We start from the raw sequence: 20971 nt of genomic DNA, 5'->3' as shown, positions 1-20971 counted from the left end.
CTAGGGCTCTACATGTGCGAGTAATAGGCTTGCAAGCGGGCAACTCAATAGGAGTTCCGTTTGGCTTTCTTGCAAAAGAGGGCCACCCTTCAAACCACTAAAACATACCATGGAGATGACCTCACCCCCCTACAGGTGGAACACAGGAAAGCCGGGATGGTTCAGGTTACGGACGCCTGCAAGGCAAGAAAATGGGCCGTTTATCGTGATGACTGAGTCATCATCACGGATAAACGCCCCACATGACAGCGTGGGCTCTATGAGACCACAGATGCATTGAGGATGGGAGTATGGAATTGCAATGGAACTCTATGGTCAGACACAGGAGGCTTCAAAGAGACTTACACAGATATAGATATTATCTTCTACACAGAAACGCATCAGGCTACCCAGAGTGGAGGGTTACACATGGGAGTCAGCTTTCAGAGGACAAACGCACACCACAAGGGGGGGGGGGGGGGGGGGGGGGGGGGGGGGGCTCGGGAGGGGTGGTTTCAGCCTCATTTGAGAGGCATGCTCGCAATGGTTAGACACGATGAGGAGCTTTGTGTGGATGCAATTAGCCAAGCCTAGCTTGAGAGTGATGCATATTGCAGTATGCTACATCATGACAGAAGATCAACCGGATAATCCGGTTAGATCTACTTGGGCTACACATACACCAAACATGGGTGTCTCTGTCAGAGATTGGTAAGAAGTGTGAGCACTACAGAGATCACTTCTTGAGACTCTACGGGCATGGATTCTTTGAGATCCCGAGATACATACAGATAAACATGTCACATGCTATGTGTATCACGATCGGCCAGCTCAGGGTATCCTCCCACTGTCACAAAATTCCTTACAGCTTCTATTTTTCTACCGTTCATGTGTGGCATGTGGAGCCTGACATGACATACATGGTAGCCTGACATGGTGTGTCTGTGTGGCATATGGAGCCTGACATGACAGTACATGTATGGCTGGTGTAGCCTGACATGATAGTACATGTGTGGCTTGTGGGGCCTGACATGGTGTACATGTATGGCCATGGAGCCTGACATGATGAAAGTCTCTGGGACTAGCTATCTTCGAGATCTTGTGTATTTATGTTCTGGGAAGGTTTCGGAAGGATCATGAGCCTTGGACATTTTATCGGACACAACTAAGCAGATGGGTGTTTCTTCCAATATAATTGCACTCATGTGTGTGCATGACTTTGATTTTATCTTTGGATGACTTGTCCTGTTTGCCTAGACAATGCCTGAGATTTCTGCCTGTGTTGTCCATCGGGCCGGGGACGCCTGGGCACCATGTGGACGTGTATGTGCACACCTGTTTGGGACTGACAGGTGGTCTACATGTGTTTTGGCAGGTGGTAAGTATTCCCAAAAACTCAATTTACAGCTTTATGAGTTCACATGTTAATAATTATGGATGCAAGTTCACACTCACTTATAAGTGACCGGACAACTTATAAGTGAGTACACATTGAGCAGGACTTATTTAATACATGTGGCGGCCAAAGACCGGGCACTAGACATTATTTGGACTCCCTTCACGTAGGCAAGCTTCTAGACCAAAAAAAGCACATTGTGGGCTATTTTCAGCGGGGAAGCCTCTATTATTGAAAAAACTCCAGATTGGAGGGGGGCGCATGCTTTTCAAGAGTGCATGAGGGCTGGTCGGCTGGTTTTCAGCCTGTTGGCAAGTTTCTACAGCCATCCATTGCGATTGAAGTTCACCAGATGCATGGGAGAAGCTGGCCGACTCCTTCTACATGTTCTCCACTGCTGGCCGGCGGATTTACAGCTTAAATAGAGGCTGGACAGAGGTTAAAAACAGGGAGGAAGAGCTGGTCGTGGGCTTCTAGACAATTTTCCTTCCGACCGGAGGTTTGCAGGCTTGTGCACAACTGCTGGTCGCTTTCTTATGTGGCTACTGAGGGCTGGTCGACTGCTGAAAACAGCCTTTGAGGGCTGGTCGACTTGCTTTATGAGCTAGACAGGAGGAAGATGATGATGTTGAGTTGTCTCGGGCTGATGTGGGAGTGCTATGGACTTTCCATAGTTGTCCTGCATGAGCTTGATGCCAAGAATGCTCACTTGTGCTGAGATTGTCAGCAAATTCAGATATTGTGATGTTTTTCTTGTTTTCATATTGTATTGAAAGAAATAGGTGCAGCCAGTGGTGAACCCTAAGCACCCGCAAAGTTGTATTGGAAGCAGACCCTGGGAGTGCTATGGGCTGTCCATAGTTGTCCTGCATGAACTTGATGCCGGGAATGCTCACTTGTGCTGAAATTGTCAGCAAATTCAGATATTGTGATGTTTTTCTTTGTTTTCATATTGTATTGAAAGAAATAGGTGCAGCCAATGGTGAAACCTGGGCCCCTAGTGTGTACTGTGCAGCTTTGCCATCTTGTTTTATCTGGCATGCATATGTGTATTTTCAGATTTCATGATTGATTAGATTTTCGGTGTTCGTTGCCCCTTCCATTTACATTGGTATCAGAGCCTGGCTTTCTACACAATTGTGCCTAATATGCTACTGGATATGGCTGTAAGGAGTCATTATCCTTGAGAGAAGGTTGGGATTCTGAGGTAGTCCTCGTCTTATTGTCGCGCCTCAAAAGAGGTTACCTTTCGTTTAAGCCGCAATAAGCGTACGGAAAGACTTTGTCTTTGTAGGGGTGCACCCTTGCAGTCTATTCGGTATCATACTCGGAAAACTGGTAGAGAGCCATTCCGGGGCACGGAAAATTCTTTTCTTTCTAAAAGGCTGGAAGATACATTATGGCCAGCCAGTCTGATCATTCTGTGGAGGACTCTAATCACCCATATTCGCCGCATGCGGGAGGACGATAGAGATAGGGATCATGTTGGGGCTTTGGTGGGTAACGATCCACCGTTATCTACAAGGGCTGAGGATCAGCAGGGTATTGATGCCTTGATGAATGAGCTTGAAGAGCCCCGTGCTTTGCAAAGAGATCCTGATGTTCAGAGGGTCATAAAATCAAGGTCTCATGTCAACGCTGATGTGGTCACTTTTGATGCAGTTGCCCAACAGATGGGAATCGACAAACCTTGAGAGTTGACTGTTGCTTATCTAAAAAGCCGTGGCGAAGTTGTTTCCGATAATGAGGGCAAGTGGGTCTTCACACGGCAACCTCACAGGCTATCCCGTGAAGGGAATTCCGATGATGTTGTGAGAGGGCATGCAAAGCCGCACCAGTGATGTGAAGGGCATGCAAACTGCACCAATGATGTAAGAGGGCATGCAGCCCGAGCAAGTGATGTAAGCGGGCATGCAGCCCGAGCAAGTGTTTTGAGGGGCATGCAACCCGAGTAAGTGTTTTGAGGGGGCATGCAGCCCAAGGAGATGACGTGCATTGACATGCAGCTCGTGGGAATGATGAGGGGTTTTCAGCCTATTTGAGAGATGCAGAAGATCTTCATGCATTGTCGGTGGTATCTCCACCTTCTAGGTATGCTCCTGCTCCTAAAGTTCCATCCAGAGTGGAGGGTGTTACGTCGGAAATCAGCCCTAGATCTGGGCATCATCGCCAACGTCGGCATGACGAGGAGGAGGATGTATTAGAGCGTCGGGATGCCCGTCATGGCAAGAAGGCCAAAGTGTTCATATCAGGGGACAAGGACATTAAATTCGAGAGCTATAATGGAAAGTTGGATACTACGAAGGCACTTGCTTTCATAAGGCAATTTGAAATAGCCTTTTGCACTGAGGAGTTTACCGAGAAATCTATGCTCAAGCATGTGGGTATGCATCTTAAAGAGACTGCAAGTGATTGGTGGATGGCAAAGCTTTTGGATAGGACAGCTGCCCGTACATGGAGTGCTTTCAAAGAGCATTTTATGATCAGTTCCTTCCTCCTCACTTTGAGAAGGATGTACGAAAGAATGGGATTGGCTAACACAGGATGAAGGTGAATCCGTTTCTTCTTATGTTTCAAAGTTTTGGCGGGATTCCTCTCAAGGTCACACCTTTCATGACGATTAGTGAGGACGAGAAGAAAAGAAAGTTTGAGTCAGGGCTGCAACGAATCATTAAAAAGAGCCTGGCACTGTACCCCCACAACACTTTGCAGGAGCTCATATACTCAGCAACTATTTCTGAGGAGTTGCATGGCAAGGGAGCATCAAAAAGACAAGAATTCAGCTCATACAAGGGAAAATTCAGAGCTGGAAATGAGCAGAAAAAGGGTGGACAGCCATCTAAGTTTATGTCTCACGAGCCCAAGGATGCAAAAGGGAGCTCAGAAAAGATGCCAAGGGGTAAAAAGGATGATCCTAAGCTGTCGAGACAGTGTATCTCTGATTGCATGAGAGAGGGGAAGTGTTTCTCATGTGGGAGCAAAGATCACATGAAAGCTCAATACCCCCAGAATCGGAAAAAGAATAATGTGCACGATGCCAAACCAAGTGTGAATGTTATACCTGATGTTCAGGGTAACACTGCACATAAACCAAAGAGCACGATTTTATGCAAAGCTTGAGGCAAGTTAAAGGACCAAACAGCTTTATTCCTTTTTGATAATGCCTCAACAGATAACTTCATATCCATACAGATGGCTGCTGCTCTTGGGTTAAAGCCTGAGGAATTGGGCATGGACTTTCATGCAGATGCTGCCTTTGAGGGCAAGGAAGTTAAGGTCACTCCCATCATTAGGAAGCTTCGCATACAGATTCAAGGATATTTGGATCATGAAGACTTCCTTGTGGCACCACTTACAGGATGTGATGTGTTACTTGGGATGCCTTGGCATTACCGTTTGGATCCCAAGATTTTGCACACAGAAAAGAAAGTTATGTTTACTCATAGGGGTAGGGAAGTTTGTATTGATGCGGGTACTACTGGGAGTACCATACCCGTTGTAAGCCATATATCTATTTCAAAGGCAATAAAGAAATCAGCTTGTTCTTACCTGGTCTTTGTACGTGATAATGTTGAGCATGATGCTGCAGCTCCCCTAGATCAAGATAAGATTGATTTCTTAAGTGAATATGCTGATTGTTTTACCAATTCACTTCCAAGACAGTACCTCTAGAGAGACCAGAGGATCATTGTATTGACAAAATCTCTCGGAGCTCTCCTCCTAACCGGCCTCCTTATAGGGTTAGTGCTGCCCAACACGAGGAAATCATGACTCAAGTAAATAATTTACTTGAGAAGAGGTTGATAAGGCCAAGTTCTTCACCTTATTGTTCTCCAGTTTTACTTGTGCAGAAAAAGGATGGGACATACAGGATGTGTGTTGATTATAGGGCCCTTAACAAGAATTCTATCAAGAACAAGTTTCCGATTCCCCGAATCGATGATATTCTTGATAAACGTGAGACAGCTGCTTGTTTCAGTCGCATTGATCTTAAGAGTGGTTACCATTAAATTCGAGGGGTACCTCAAGCTGTGCACAAAATGGCTTTTCGAACATCATTTGGATTATATGAGTATTTGGTTGTGCCATTTGGACTTACGAATGCTCCCGCCACTTTGAATAGAATGATGGACATAATTTTAAGACCTCACCGCAAGTTCACATGAACTTTCTTTGATGATATTATCATTTTCTCAAAGAGTGAGGTTGAACATAAACAGCATCTTGCCATTGTTTTTGAAGAGCTAAGGAAACATAAGCTTTTCATCAATGGGAAGAAGAGTGAATTCTTCTTGTCAGAAATTAATTATTTAGGGCATATTGTTTCCAAGGATGGAGTAAGCATGGATCCTGCAAAGATTCAAGCAATCCAGGATTGGCCGGAACTGCAGAATGTGCATCAAGTTCGGAGCTTTATTGGTTTATGCTCGTACTATCATGGATTCATTTGACACTTTGCTTTCTTAGCTTCACCGTTACATGATCTAACGAAGAAGAAAGTAGCATTCCATTGGTCGGAACCCGAAAAGACAGCTTTTCAGAAGTTAAAGGATGCCATCATATCAGGGCCAGTTCTTATTATTCCAGATTTGCATAGGCCCTTTGTGGTCGAGTGTGATGCATGCGGAGATTGCTTGGTGGCTGTTTTGAACCAAGAGGGACATGCAGTGGCTTTTGAAAGCCACCGCCTGCAACATGCAGAATTGTATTTGCTCTCGACACCGGCAGAGACTACAACAGAGGATCAGGACCATACTAGCACGGCATGGGAGATGTCCAGTCAGAGTACTCACCATGGAGGACATTGAGGATATCCGCCATCGACCGATGAGAGACATCTTTGGATAGTGATGTATATGATGCTTACCTTTGTTGCTGGTGTTTTCCTTCCCAGACGTTATCCATTAGGAGCTCCTAGTACCTTACTTTTCCTCATAGTTATTGTTTCAGTTTCAGTTAGTTGTTTAGTTGTTTTAGCTTTTCTTACACAGACATTGTATCAGATCCACCAATTGTTGTAACCTTTTTGGTCTCATAGGTCATTTTGGCCTTTTGAGGACGTTAATATATCATTTCATTTCTCTCTCTCCAGGACCAGCGTTGCATGGGCCTCTTCCTGCTTGAGCTCCGCAGCCACAGGGACACCTTGAGACACAGGCCCCAACCACCCCGCCCCCTCCCTCTACATCCAAACATCACCAGTTTCTTCTGGACCCAGGAGGTGGAGGACACCGATATAGTGGATCTTGTGGACCCTCCACGAGCTACTCAGGACCTACCTCGCCCGAGAGGAGTTACCTCGGACCCGAGCCTCTGCACTCCAGCGTGCCCGACGCACTCAACCCCCCCACCGGCCACGATCACCTCATCAGCTCCAGATCCAGGACATGCTCCACCGCCATCAAGCTAGCTTTTCACATGACATAGCTGAAGGAGACCTCTCGGCCATACTCGTCAGCCCCATGCTTGACATTTTGGAGAGTGGTACACCATCTACTCGGAGCTGATGTTGCTCCCATGTTTTATGTTCTTGACAGTTTTGTATCACCCCAGTCAGATAGCTATATTTATGTTTTCTTTCTGTTTTATTTTCCATTCCATGATGAGATATGCCATGGACATTATTGTATCACTTTGGTCTCATAGGCCCATTGGGTCTTTAGTAGACGCTTAATATGGTACAGGATGGAGCTAGCTAGGTTGCATATCATGATTGTATACTCCATGCATATAGCTTTGCATTCTCCTAGTAGTAGAGCTCCATCCCCTTCACCACTCATTGTACTTATTGCACACCCAAATTCAGCTTTTTAGTTCAGTACTTTTTCATTTTGTTGGGATGACAGAGGATACCCCATACAGGTACTCTGATTTGTCTCATACGCCGAGTTCGGTCTTTTGGAAGACGTTAATAAAATCTTTCTTTCTTTCTTTCTCTCTCTCTCTTCAGTCCTTTCTTTTCTTTTGCAAATAGTGTATCAGACGCCATATGGTTGTAACTTTGGTCTCATAGGTCACTTTGGCCTTTTGAAGACGTTAATATAACATTTCATTTCATTTCATTTCTCTCTCTCTCTCTCTCTCTCTCTCTCTCTCTCTCTCTCTCTCTACTTTCATAGTTTATTTCATGTTCATTTTGTCCTTTTTATTTCTAGACATCTAGAAGACATTGATAGTTGTACATTGATTTGTCTCATAGGTCGAGTTCGGCCTCTAGTAGACGTGTTGGAACAAGTATGGAACATTGTCAATTGGTTTTGAGAAAAAGTGTAACCAACGTTTGTTAGAGAGAGTGACACCGGGGTTCCGGACGGTCCCGACTGCATACTTATCAGTCTAGCTGCATACTTATCGGCACTGCCGAATGGCTTCTCGCATAGGAGCAGATATCACGAGGGGCGCACTTATTTCTTTCAGTAGTTGTACTATTTCTATCAACAAAGATAGGAATGGCTGAAACTACCCTCCTATCCCCTTGTTGAGGTATATACTCGATACTCATAAGGTGGGAAAGCCTCTCTCGAAAATATGTGAAAGTATTTGAGTAATACAGCTTTCTTTCTTTCTTTCTCTCTTTCTCTCTTTCTCTCTCTCTCACACACACACACACACCCCACACACATTTCGAAGTTGAATGTTGACATGGTTTAATAAAAAAAATAATTTCATACCATCGCCAAGATGTATCTACTTCAAGAGGAGAAGAAACTTGTGAAAGAGGCCCCTCAACTAACTCTTGAAAATCTTTGAGAAATGTACCTAGCCCCAAAAAAAAAAAAAAAAGAGAAACAAAAGATAAGTGTGCGCTAATAGACACAAGCAAGCATTGAAGCTACACAATCAGAAAAATCAAAATGGTCCTCAAAATTGAAGCTAAACAATCAGAAAAGTTAAAATAGTCCTCAAAAAAACTTACTTCACGAATCTAGTGCCAAAACATTGGTAGTTAAATAGTAGAAGGATTGTACATATTACAACATTACATGCTAGCATGTAACCAAGGTGCCTAATCATGTGTAAGTTTGTCACAACTACAAAGCATCCTTGTCATTGCAAAAACTAGTCGTGCATGCAATCACTTCTGGCAATTAGGACTGTGTAACCATTTCCGTAGAGCATCTACCACTTCATATCAAGACAAACCTACATTAGAAATTCTGCCTCACAAGTCGCCCCGCACTTATTACAAAACAAACAACCTTTTTTGGGGACAATACATTACCAAAAAGGCATCTTGTCAAGTTTTCTTCTCCTTCTTTTTCTTGCTCTCCAGTTAGTTGCTTGCTTCTTGTCTTCATCTTGCTCAATACATGTATCTTCTTCTATATTAGATTGATTATGCATGTCCTCACACCATAATATGTATAAAAATATGTTAATATTTATCAGTTTTTTTTAAAAAACCGCACCTAACATACTTTATCCTAATCAGTAGTTTTTATACTCATTTCATACAATATGAAGCTTAATCTTCTGACCAGCACCTATTTAACAACTGTCGTGTCTAGACCATGGATAAGCACATGTACTGTCATAGGATTTTCCCAACACATCCAAACATAACCCTTGTTACCAATAGTTTTGTTGGGAAAAAAAAATACAGCAATTTGTTTATGAGGAGAATGGGTTCCCTTAAAGTGAGCCACAAGAAAATGAATCATGACTAATCCAATCTTGTGTGTAGAAGTCCTACTACTCTATGTACGATTGAACCATAGTTACGGGAAATGGCCTAAGAACAAGAAACAATAATTGCCATTTGCTAGCATGCCCATACGGCATGCCTAAGAACAAGAAACAATAATTCCCCTTTGCTAGCACGCCCATACATTTCAATTGAGGAAACGTTTCCCATATGGGAAAATGGGGGAAAATGTTTCCCTTTGCTATTCCCCTGCATTTTCATCCATTTCCCAACTAACACATGCCCTTTCCTATCAGAGCCTAGATATCAGGCCAAAATTAGATTCTTTTTTGTTCCTCCACAAGTCCAATCTCCTTTCCCCAAGTCTACATTCATATTCTCTCCTAATTTCCATGTGTTTCTGCACTCCCCCTTCTTCTCCCCTCTCCCCTTATTTGCATCACCCTTGCTAATGTGGTGTTTCAGCCCTCTTAAAATTTCCATTTCCATTGTTTGGTAAAGCCGTTATGGATTGAACACAGAAATTGGGCTCTACAGTTTTTTTTTTTTTTGGGTGAGTCTAACTTATATTAAATTATACTATTACTACCTGTCCACCAATGTAGAGAGCAGAAGTCAAACCCATACCACAGAGCTGGAAACCAACTCCACAACAATGACGGTGATAATTTCCATGTTAAACACGAAACTTTCTGAATCCCATCCCAAACAGTGTGTGAATGTTGTTGGTCTTCCCAGGAGAGAGCGAGAGAGCACACAACCTCAACCACTTACAAGTACAGAGACGAGATGATGAACATGGAGAGACAAGCATAGAGCTGCTGGAACAGAAGTCGCACATAATTGCATTTCATTAACCATAATTCATTTTGCCTAATAGAACCTTTGAGTAAGTGCATATAGCAAGTCTCCACACTAATGCCAAGTGTCACTAATGCTATGCAAGCAAGTACTAATATTTCTAACCCTTTTATTTACTACATAGTTGTCAAGTACAAAGGTATGAAACAAGACGAAGGTACAAAAAAACGGTACCAGTACGGGACTTTTTATTTCGGAAAAATAAGTTTGATAGAGGTATGGTCCACTTTAAAAAACACTTGAAAAATAGATATTTGTACACATTTAGAGATGCAAAGTTCAGAGAAGGTGGCAAGGTAAAAAGCCTCCATTGCCGAAACGGCCAGCTCATAAGAAGCAGCATCCTCTAAATCACAGTTGTTAATCATCGAAGTGGGTTCCTCTAAATCATAGATGTTATTCATCGAAGCAAAATTTGCATCTTGTCTGCCTTGAGCCTGCTCATAGGAAGCAAACTCTTTTAAATCACAGATGTCACTCATCGAAGCAAAATCTGCATCATGTCTAATGGATTCACCTCTTTTACCAGTCCTTGTTCTACTCTCAAATGGAGCTGAAAGTTTACTCTCCTATAGAGTACAAAACAACCATCTAGGGACTGTTTTTGCCTCTTCAATGGCTGTCCTTTCTTGCCTTACAACATCCTCTACATCTGTAGACATCTCCGGCTGATCCATGGGCTGATTTACATGACCATTCTGAGGCAAAAGCTGACTTCCAGCCTGCTGTCCTCAATTTTCAGCAAGTGGCAAAGGCAAGAGATGACCAATTATGTCTTCGGGATTTGCAATAGCTTGCTTATCTCAGGTACATAAGGAAAGAAAGAAAGATATATTAAACCTCTACTAAAGACCCAATCGGCCTATGAGACCAAACTGATACAATAATATCCAGAGAGACTGAAAATGATTCTTAGCAAACACATCATCCCTACTTCTGAAAACCTTGTGTGTAGAGAGGTTATACAACCTGTAACCTTTACTCTTACTACTGTAGCCCACAGAGATGCATTTCTCCCTTGTCGTCAAGCTTGGTTGGGGGCTTCCCTCAAGGCAGATGCCATGACACTTTGCCAGATGATAGGAGTGGACGAGATCGTCCCCCACCCCTGCGCCCTTTGCAAACACATGAAGGGCATGCAAGGATATGACATGAGAGCCGTCCCTCAGCATCAGATTCCCTGATGCCACCAGAGCAGACAGGCTTTCCTAGATAGAGGGGATGCCCTCAAGTGTACAGGGGGGATGCTCTCACCACAACATAGGTGGAACACCGGCGTGAGGCGATGGTGATAGTTCATAAGGCCCGTAGAGCGGGCAAGTGAGCGCAGTCCTAAATAGGGATGCGGGGTCTATTAGACCAAACACCTGAGGTTAGCAGTATGGAACTGCAATGGCACCGTGTGGTTGAATCCAGGAGGTTTGAGCGAGATTATCACACGCAAGGATGCCATTTTCTATACAGAGACTCATCAGAGCCTTGAGACCATACATAGCCAGGTATGAGTGGGCGTTAGCTTTCTGAGGCGAGACCCGCACAGCAAGAGGAGTACGTGGCTCAGGAGGGGTAGTTGTTCTTTTTAGATTCCATATACATCGTCAAGAAGGACGAGGATGCACGATATGTTTAGGTGCGGCTACAGCTTAGTGATGACAGAGTCATCCACATTGTTGTGTTCTTTTGCACCAAGACACTCCCCTCATGGCCAATCACCATACTTACCATTATATGGTGATATTATGGAGTTCTCACAGTTGGGGGAAGTCCTCCTGCCTTCCAGCTTTAGTTAGGCAGCATTAATTTGTCTTTTTCGTCTATTTAACAGTTTTTTGTAACACGTTTGCACCATAAGGAGAGTCGCCCTATCTGCCACTATATGATGATATCATGAGGTTTGCCAGCATGGGAGACATATTACTATTGGGATACAGGCACAGAGCAGACAGAGCTGTATGATACTCATGAGGCTATGTACCGGAGATCACGGCAGAGGATGTAGGGTTGCAGAGATCAGCACAGGATGAGAGGGAAATTACAGATTATGGCAGGCATTTTCTCACACTCGGGAGTGCACATGGGTTGGTCATATACAATGACTTATCGAGATGGCAGGGATCAAATGCTCACATGCTGGAACTCTAAAGGGGGAGCAAGCACAGTTGACTACTTGATGGGATCTCCTTCATTGATACCTGATGTGTGGGATTTCACGATTTCTAGTCGGCCCATCGGCATAGCAACCGATCATGCATACTTGAGTTTCACACTAGTAGGTAGATCCCCGAGAGATGGGCCAGCCACTCATCTACCTAGGTACCCGAGATATTAGTTTACACATGAGACAGCTGGGGTTTACCGAGATGATGTATCTGATGGCTTGTTTGCTTTAGATCGCATCGCCCTCCGGACGAGATTACGAGAGGATTGGCAGGTGTACTACATGCATCCGCCTCATATGCATTTCCTTGAACTATGATCCCTTCCAACATCAACACCCCCCCCCCCTCAACCCCACAGAACAGTTGGTATGATGATGAGTGTCGTGAGACACGGGCACAACTACAGCGTGAGATTGCCATTGGAACTCAGACACATAGAGATACCAGGATGATCTTTCGGCGCCTTGTGCAGATGAAGACACGAGCCTACCTGGCTAAATTAGAGGAGGAGATCTACCAACTCTTCCTAGGGAAGGACCACAAGAGGGCATGGAAGATTTTTCAGGAGAGACAGCCTGGTACTCCGATTACTGCACCTGAGGCATGGCATGCTTATGCTAGACAGTTGTATGATGCACCAGGACAACCCCCCACCTCCCCTCCACTGGGAGCTAGACCGGCTAGCAGCACCTTTTTTACTATGCGGATGGTGTTAGATGCGATAGACAAGTTATAGAATGGAAAGGCACAGGATCATGATGGGCTAGTTGGAGAGCACTTCCCATATGTGCGTGATACCTTGGCTCCGCTGATTGTACATGTGTTTAATCGTTAGTTCTAGTCTTTGTATTCTTTTGTACCATGATAAGATTACCAGGATTAGTGTAACACTTGGATACTTTGTAACACCTTTTTGTCTCATAGACCTTAGTGGTCTTTTGAAGACGTTAAAAAAAGTTTCAGGAGGGTCTAAGGAGTTGCAGGAAGAACTACAAACCACCAAGAAAGATTGGGTGGAGGTGGAGAGAAAGCACGAACCCCCCACAGAGCATCATACATGAGACAATCAAGGAGGAGGAACGCAAGAAGGATAGGGCCCTCCACGTGTGAGTGTGGGGGCTATAGGCAGGGGCTTCCCCCAAGGAGGATGCCATGACGCTTTGCCAGATGATAAGAGTGCATGGGATCGCCCCCCCCCCCCCCCCCCCCCCCCCCCCTCCCCCACCGAAGATACATGGAGGGAAGGCAAGGATATGACATGAGTGGCCCCTCATCGTTAGATTCCCTAATGCCACCAACAGACATGCCTTCTTAAATAGACGGGCTGCCCTCAAGGCCACACAGGTGTACATGGGAGATGATCTCACCTCAGCAGCACAGGTGGCACATCGGCGTGAGGCGATGGTCACAGTTCATGACGCCCATAGAGCAAGCAAGTGGGCTATCTACAGAGATGGTACGGTCATTATCACTAAGCGCCATCCCAAATAGGGACATGGGGTCTATGAGACCAAACACCTGAGGTTAGCAGTATTGAACTGCAATGGCATCCTGTGGTCAAATCCACGAGATTTGAGCGAGATTCTCACAAGCAAGGATGTCATTTTCTATACAATGACTCATCATAGCCCTGAGAGGGGCTTACCATACGTAGCCGGCTATGAGTGGGAGTCAGCTTTACAAGGTGAGACCCGCACATCACGAGGAGTACGTGGATCTTGAGGGGTAGCTGTCCTTTTTGGATCCCATCTCCAACAGATTCTCAGCATCGTCCGGAAGGACGAGGATGCACGGTATCTTTGGGTGCGGCTACAACTTAGCAGTCAAAGAGTCATCCACATTCTTGTGTGTTATTTTGATCCACGCCACTCCCCTTACACTGCACATCATGGCCAGTCACCGTACTTACCATTATATAGGGATGTTATGGAGTTCTCACAGCTGGGGGAAGTCCTCCTACTCGGGGACTTCAATGCTACCACGGGAAGTCAGCAGATCCCACTACTCGATCTAGATGACCCTATCAGACTACAGGAGCTCAACATCACTGACATGAGGTTGCACAGATCATCATAGGACCATGAGGAGGTCACAGTGTATGGGAGATATTTCTTACAGTGGGGAGCTAAACATGGTCTGGTTATCTATAACGGGATGTCTCGATGGCCCTCCTCCAACACCCTCGCCTACTTCCCTCACTCAGGAGGTACTAGCATTGTGGACTATCTAATGGGATCTCCCGCTTTGACACACCTTCTCCCTGACTTCTCCAGCCCGCCACCACCACCCTTTGAAGCTGACCATGCCTACCTCTCTTTCACACTTACCTGCACACCACCCGTCCCTCCGCCACCACCCCCGATCTCACATTACACCCAGGTCCATTTTCATCACAAGCTTGACCTTGTTTACTCCAACCAAATCTACTGCCAACTCCAAGATGTGGAACCTATTGTCCCCCTACCCACCCTCACATCACAGCTCACCACCATACTCCACACATCCACCACCACTTCTTTCATCTGCACGCGGCGGTCTACCGCCAAGCAACCTTGCGGTTCCATGCCCCAAAACTGTTGGTATGATAACGAATACCGAGCCAAAAGCTCCCATCTTAAGCATGAGGTACGAAATGAGCAAATCATGAAGCGCCAAGCACAACGGGTTTCTCAACGGCTCACCCAACGCAAGAAACGGGAGTTCTACGGTCGAAAAGAGGATGAGTTATACCTACTTTCCTTAGGGCCGAACTGCAAAGAGGCCTAGAGGAAACTCCGAGAACATCACCCCCCAACACCTATCGCCTGCCCAGACACATGGCACTCCTATGCACGCTCCCTCTATCATAACCCCCATCAGCCACCCCTACCCCCACCACCTCCACCTTCTTCACAAAGGGCATGGTCTTCGAGGCCATTCGTAGACTAGGAGCATGAGGGACTCATTGCCGAGTACATCTCGCATACCTTCACGCCCCTACTACCCTACATGTTCAATAGAACCCTTTGTGAAGGATTTCCACCCTCCTGGTCAACCAACACCATCATCCCCATCCTCAAAGCCGGAGATCCACTTGATCCTAATAATTACAAGACGATCATGATTGGCCACACATTGGCCAAACTCTATGGATCGATGCTAGAGGCGGAGCTCGGTTCATTTGCAGAGAGACAAGGATGTAGAGCCTTGGGACATGCAAGCTTTCGGAGGAGCTACTCTACCCTTGACCACATTTTGACCCTCCATGCCATCATTGAGGCCGGTAGAGCACGACATCAGGGGATTTACTGCTACTTTGTGTATTTCCTCAAAGCTTTTGATACTGTACCCCGAGCCTGCCTCCTACAGGGATAGGAGTCCCATCTGACATGGTTTGGAGCATCATCGCCCTCTATGAGTCCGTCACCGAACGAGTGAGAGCCCTAGGAGGTACATCATAGTTTTTTTCCAGCACTATTGGGGTGAAACAGGGCTGCCCTCTATCGCCCACTCTTTTTGACCTCTACATTGATGAGACGTCAAGCTCCATTGACGGATTAGGCGGGGCTGGTCCCACACTGGCAGGCATATTCATCCCCATACTACTGTACGCAGATGACATCGTCCTCCTCTCAGATTCAGCCGAGGGGCTTTAGAGATAGTTGGATACCTTATAGGACTTTTGCATTCAGCGGGACCTCTCTGTTAACCTTGGTAAAACCAAGGTAATCGTCTTCAATACTTTTCGCTCCTTCACATCCAGATTGAGCTTCACATATAGAGGGGATCCTGTAGAGATTGTCTCATTCTATGTCTACCTTGGTGTCACGTTTAGTGGCCCCCGCTTCATCTTGCTTCCCACAGCACATGCCAGAGTGACACAGGACCCCAGGTCATGATGTTCTCCTGTATGATCCGCAGCAAACCATCAGTCCCACACCCGATTTTTCATGCAGAGTTTGTGTTGGGTTTTTATCTTCATACTTGTACCTTCTATGGGAGTGCTGGTGGTTGGTAGGTGGGCCGGGGCACTTTTTACTTCCCTTATGGAAGGTTTTTTTCCCTAGGCTAATAATAGCCCATGTGATCTCATTCTGAGGCTAGGGGCACTCTGTTTTAGGCCTAGATAGCACTTAGAGGTGTGCTTAGTAGGCATAACCTAATCTATTAGGTTATGTGCATAACATTACATTGTAGAAGCACTTTTCTTTGATCTAACTACTGCAATACAACAGACGTTTTTTTGCTCTCTCCTGCTTTTGGCCCTCATTCTCTTGCATCCACCTCCATCATTTGGTATCAGAGCTAGGCTCTACACTCCCGTGAGCTCCCCCACCGCATTCCCCACGCGAGGAACTCTCAGAGACGACATCGAAGTTCTGTTTTCTTGCTGCAGCTACTGCAAAACAGTGCGCCGCCCTATTTTCCAGCACCCGGGAGCTTGCTCTCGCTTTCTGTCGCCGGAAACTGCATCGGGAGGTCTTCTAGAGCTGGTGCGCAGCCTTCTAGTGCTGGTGCGCAGCATTTCCAGCAAGAAACCGGCCTGTTTCAGCCTCCAGGAGCCTCCAAAAATCAGGGCGCATCATTTCCAGCCTGTTCCCGACAAGTTCCAGCCCTGTTCGTGGTCAAACCAGCTCAAAATTGCTGCACACTAGTCTTCTACAGCCCGTGGGTAACTACAAAATCATTTTTCAGTTGTTTCCTTCGTTCCCGAAGCTTGTGGGTACCTGCAGGTGTCCATTTCAGGCTTTGAAATTGGGGATTTCGACTCCCGTGAAGTGCTGTAACAGAAATCAGCATGTGGACAGCTCATATGCACTTTATTTGTTGAGGCATTGCCTTCCAGTCAAGGGGCTTTCTGTATTTTCTTTGTTGTATGCCCGGTTTATGCTTGGTACAGCAAGAAAAGTGCCCGTCCACTCAGGAATTGAGTGCGAAATTGGGGGATTTTATGCCTAATTCAGTTCAGAAATTAAAAGGTGCATTTGGAACAAAAAGGGGGATGCTTTGCTCTCAGTTTTGACACTGAGAAGGGATTTACAGATTGGGACAGCAAGTTATAGCAGTGACATTGCTCTTGTGCAGTGAAAGGGTGAAGTACTGAGGTTGTGCCCATCTCGGAAGAGATTTTTTATTTGAGGTCTCTATTTTATTTCCTTGCAGGTGATCTTTGCAGTGACACATATTGCCATGGGGAAAGATGGTGTGCTTGATTTACTTTCAGCCAAGAACAAACTTGATGGCAGTAACAACTACCCTTTGTGGTCATACATGATGAAGCACATACTTGTAGCCAATGGGCTGAGCAAGATTGTTGACGGTACTGAGGTTAGACCCGGTACACGTGCTACACCACCTGATGATGACTCTGCCACTACTTCTATTGTCACACATAGTAGAAGAACACCTTCTTCACCATCAGTGCCATCCACCGAGGCTCAGCAAAAGTGGGATGAGAAAGATGCAAAAGCACATGCGATGATTGCATTGTCTGTGAAGACTGGTATTATTCCACATATACGGTCTTGCCAGCCGGCAAAGGATGCATGGGATTGTTTGGCTAATTTGTACCAGGTACGAAATGAGGCCAAAGTTGCCTATCTCAAAAGGCAACTAGAGCATCTTGTTATGCATGAGGGAGATGTTATGGATGATTTTCTCACCAAGTTCAAGGACTTGCGTGAACAGTTAATCTCTCTCGGTGAGGAGATGTCAGATGGTTCATTGGTCACCATTATCCTAAATGGTATTCCAGATTCTTATCAATCACTTGCATCCACATTGCGTCTTATTATGAAAGGGAATCCAAACTCTTTCAAGCTTGATGACTTGGTGCAGGTGTTGTTGCAAGAAGAGCAATCAAGAGAGAATCGGAATATTATGAAGGAAGGGGATCAGGCCTTTTATGCAGGGCAGAAAGGAAGAGGGAAAGCTGCAAATAAAGTAGCTGGAAACAAAAGCAAAACAGCACCAAATCAGCCCTCTCCCAGTGGGGAGAAAGAGGATGCAAAGGGCAAAAAGAAGGGCAAGTGTCATTATTGCAGGAAGCCAGGGCATCACATCAATGAATGTCGCAAGAGGCTTGCAAAGGAGAAAGAAAGGGGCACAAAATGAGAAGCAAATGTTGCAGTAACGGATACCCATGCAAGTGAGAAGCAGGAAGTAGCAAACTACACTCACATTACTCATGATGATGATTATGATGAGGAGTGGGCATTTATGGTAGTTTGCAGCTATGATCCTTCTATGCATGATGATGTATGTCTCTCTGTGGCTAGTACTCAGGAATGGTACTTTGACAGTGGTGCTAGCAAGCATATTACAGCACACAGAGAGCTATTCTCAGATTTTGTGACTACCTCACAAGGGGGTATGGTCACATGTGCCAATAACTCCAGCTATCCAGTGCAGGGAGTTGGCAAGGTTGTGTTGAATTCAGCCCACGGTGGTTCTTTCACCTTGAGTCACGTGTTGTATGTGCCAGGTATCAGAAAGAATCTTATATCCGTCCCTGCAGTTGCCTTGGGAGGATTGGATGTGAAATTCTCAGGACCAAAATGCATAGTGCATGATCTTGAGGATGCAGGCACCATAGTGGCTTCAGGCACACTCCGCAAAGGATTGTATAGGCTGGATCATTACGCAGCAAGTACACATGATGCTATGGCAGTGGTAAGCACAGAGGAGAGGGCCAATGCTGAATTATGGCATGCACGGTTTGGTCACTTAAACTTTAAGAGCTTACAGAGACTCCATGCACATGAGATGGTGTTAGACATGCCACAGATACATGCCCCTGGAAGACATGTTTGTGAGGGGTGTATATTGGGAAAGATGCATCGGGCTCCATTCCCGAAAGATGCCACTGTAAGAGCTGTCCGCAAATTGCAGCTTATACACAGTGATGTATGTGGTCCCATGAGGACACACAGTCTTGGTGGTTATGCATATTTCCTCACTTTCATAGATGACTTTTCATGCTTTACATGGGTGTATCCTTTGAGGCATAAGTCAGAGGTGTTTGTCAGGTTCAAAGAGTTTCTTCCCATGCAGGAAAATCAAACCTCAGAAAGGGTGAGTACATTGCGTACTGATAGAGGTGGAGAGTATATGTCAGATGCCTTTCATGGTCTTTTGGCAGAAAAGGGAATTATACATCAATGTACAGTGCCATACACTCCCCAACAGAATGGGAAGGCGGAACGAAAGAACCGTACTATGATGAAATGGCACGGTGCATTATTAAGGCTAAAGGCCTGCCCCCAAGTTTTTGGTTGGAAGCAATCATTTGCGCCAATTATGTGTTGAACAAGTGTCCAACCAAAGCTCTTCAAAACATTACACCTTGTGAGGCATGGACAGGCAGGAAACCTACAGTTCAGCATTTTAAAGTATTTGGATGCCTGGCATATGCACTTATCCCTGAGCACAAGCGGGGAAAGCTTGATGATAAGGCTGCAAAATGCATTTTTGTGGGATATAGCACTGAAAGCAAAGGCTACCGGTTGTATCACCCAGGTACACGGAAAATTATTGTGAGCAGAGATGTAATGTTTGCGGAGGATTCAGTCCTACCAATGCAGTCCATTAGGCAGCAGCCTGCAGTTTATTCTCGTGACATCTTTGAGTTTTTGTTGCCTCAGAGGGAGGGAAACACAGCCCCACATTTGGAGCCTGTGGAGGAGCCTGTGACAACAACAACGCAGCCCACTAATGTGCAGGAAATTAATGAGCAGGAAATTACAGTTGGTTTGCAGCCAACTAATCATGATGTGCCACAGGTTGATGTGCCTGAATCTTTCAGAAGGGTACCTAGGTGGCTCACCGAGACACTAAAGGACAGCCCTCTCGATATGCCTTTGTCAAGCAAGACAAGATTGGGTGCACGCAGAGCTCAGGGTCTTTGTACTGAGTATGCTTTGGAGAGCACAAGTCATGAAGAAGAGCCTGTCTCTTTTGAAGAGGCAGAAGAAGATCCGCATTGGATGGCAGCCATGCAATCAGAATTTGATGCAATCATGAAGAATGATACATGGTTTCTGACAGACTTGCCAGTGGGCAAGAAAGCAATTGGTGTGACGTGGGTTTATAAGATTAAGAGGCATGCAGATGGCTCAGTGGAGAGATACAAGGCTCGTCTTGTAGCCAAAGGGTATGCACAGCAGAAGGGCATTGACTATGATGAAACCTTTGCCCCCACTTCCAGGATGACTACTGTCAGGAGTTTGATAGCATTGGCTGGTCATCATGCATGGGTTACACACCAGCTGGACATAAAGACCGCATTTCTCAATGGAGATATTACAGAGGAGGTCTATGTGCTTCAGCCCCCAGGTTTTAAAGTGAAAGGACAGGAAGCTAAGGTGTGCAGGTTGCAGAAGGCCCTGTATGGTCTTAAGCAATCACCTAGAGCTTGGTATGCTAAGATTGATTCCCATTTGCTTTCACAGGGCTTTGTACGCAGTTCAGCAGAGAGTACTCTATACATTAAGAGTACTACTGAGGTGTTTCTTGTCATCGTACTTTATGTCGATGACATGCTGCTTACAGGACCTTGAGAGGATCATATTGCAGCCTTTAAGGCTGAATTACAGCAAACCTTTGAGATGTCAGACCTTGGTCCTTTGCACTACTATCTTGGGATACAGTTTATGCAGACAGAGAGGGGCATATTTTTGCAGCAAAGTATGTATATTCAGAATTTGCTGCAGCGGTTTTCCCTTCAGGATAGCAAGCCCGTGGCTACTCCTGTGGAGCCAGGTGCAAGGTTGAGTCTTGAGGACAGTGGGGAGCCGTTTGATGGCACTCTTTTACATGCAGGCTGTGGGATCATTGCTTTATGTGTGCAACACTAGGCCTGACATACAATATGGGGTCTCTTTATTAAGCAGATATATGCACTGCCCAGGAACAAAACATTGGCAAGCAGTGAAACGGGTGTTTAGGTACTTG

The 20971-nt window shown here is 45.5% G+C and overlaps 1 protein-coding gene across 1 annotated transcript in view; it reads right to left on the bottom strand.

Moving 5' to 3' along the window:
* The window catches only part of LOC147641387 (uncharacterized), a 75996-nt gene that overhangs the window by 22175 nt on the left and 32850 nt on the right, over positions 1-20971 (bottom strand). Inside the window, exon 3 of the mRNA XM_086820931.1 lies at positions 8047-8134. Coding sequence (XP_086677057.1) covers positions 8047-8134 — 88 coding nt within the window. The remainder of the gene's footprint in view (positions 1-8046; positions 8135-20971) is intronic.

The sequence above is a fragment of the Cibotium barometz genome, chromosome 2 (genome assembly GCF_041138505.1).
Source record: "Cibotium barometz isolate CiBa-2024 chromosome 2, ASM4113850v1, whole genome shotgun sequence".
Taxonomy (NCBI): domain Eukaryota; kingdom Viridiplantae; phylum Streptophyta; class Polypodiopsida; order Cyatheales; family Cibotiaceae; genus Cibotium; species Cibotium barometz.
Note: the sequence above shows the minus strand (reverse complement) of the source record. Positions and strands in the feature narration are given on the sequence as shown.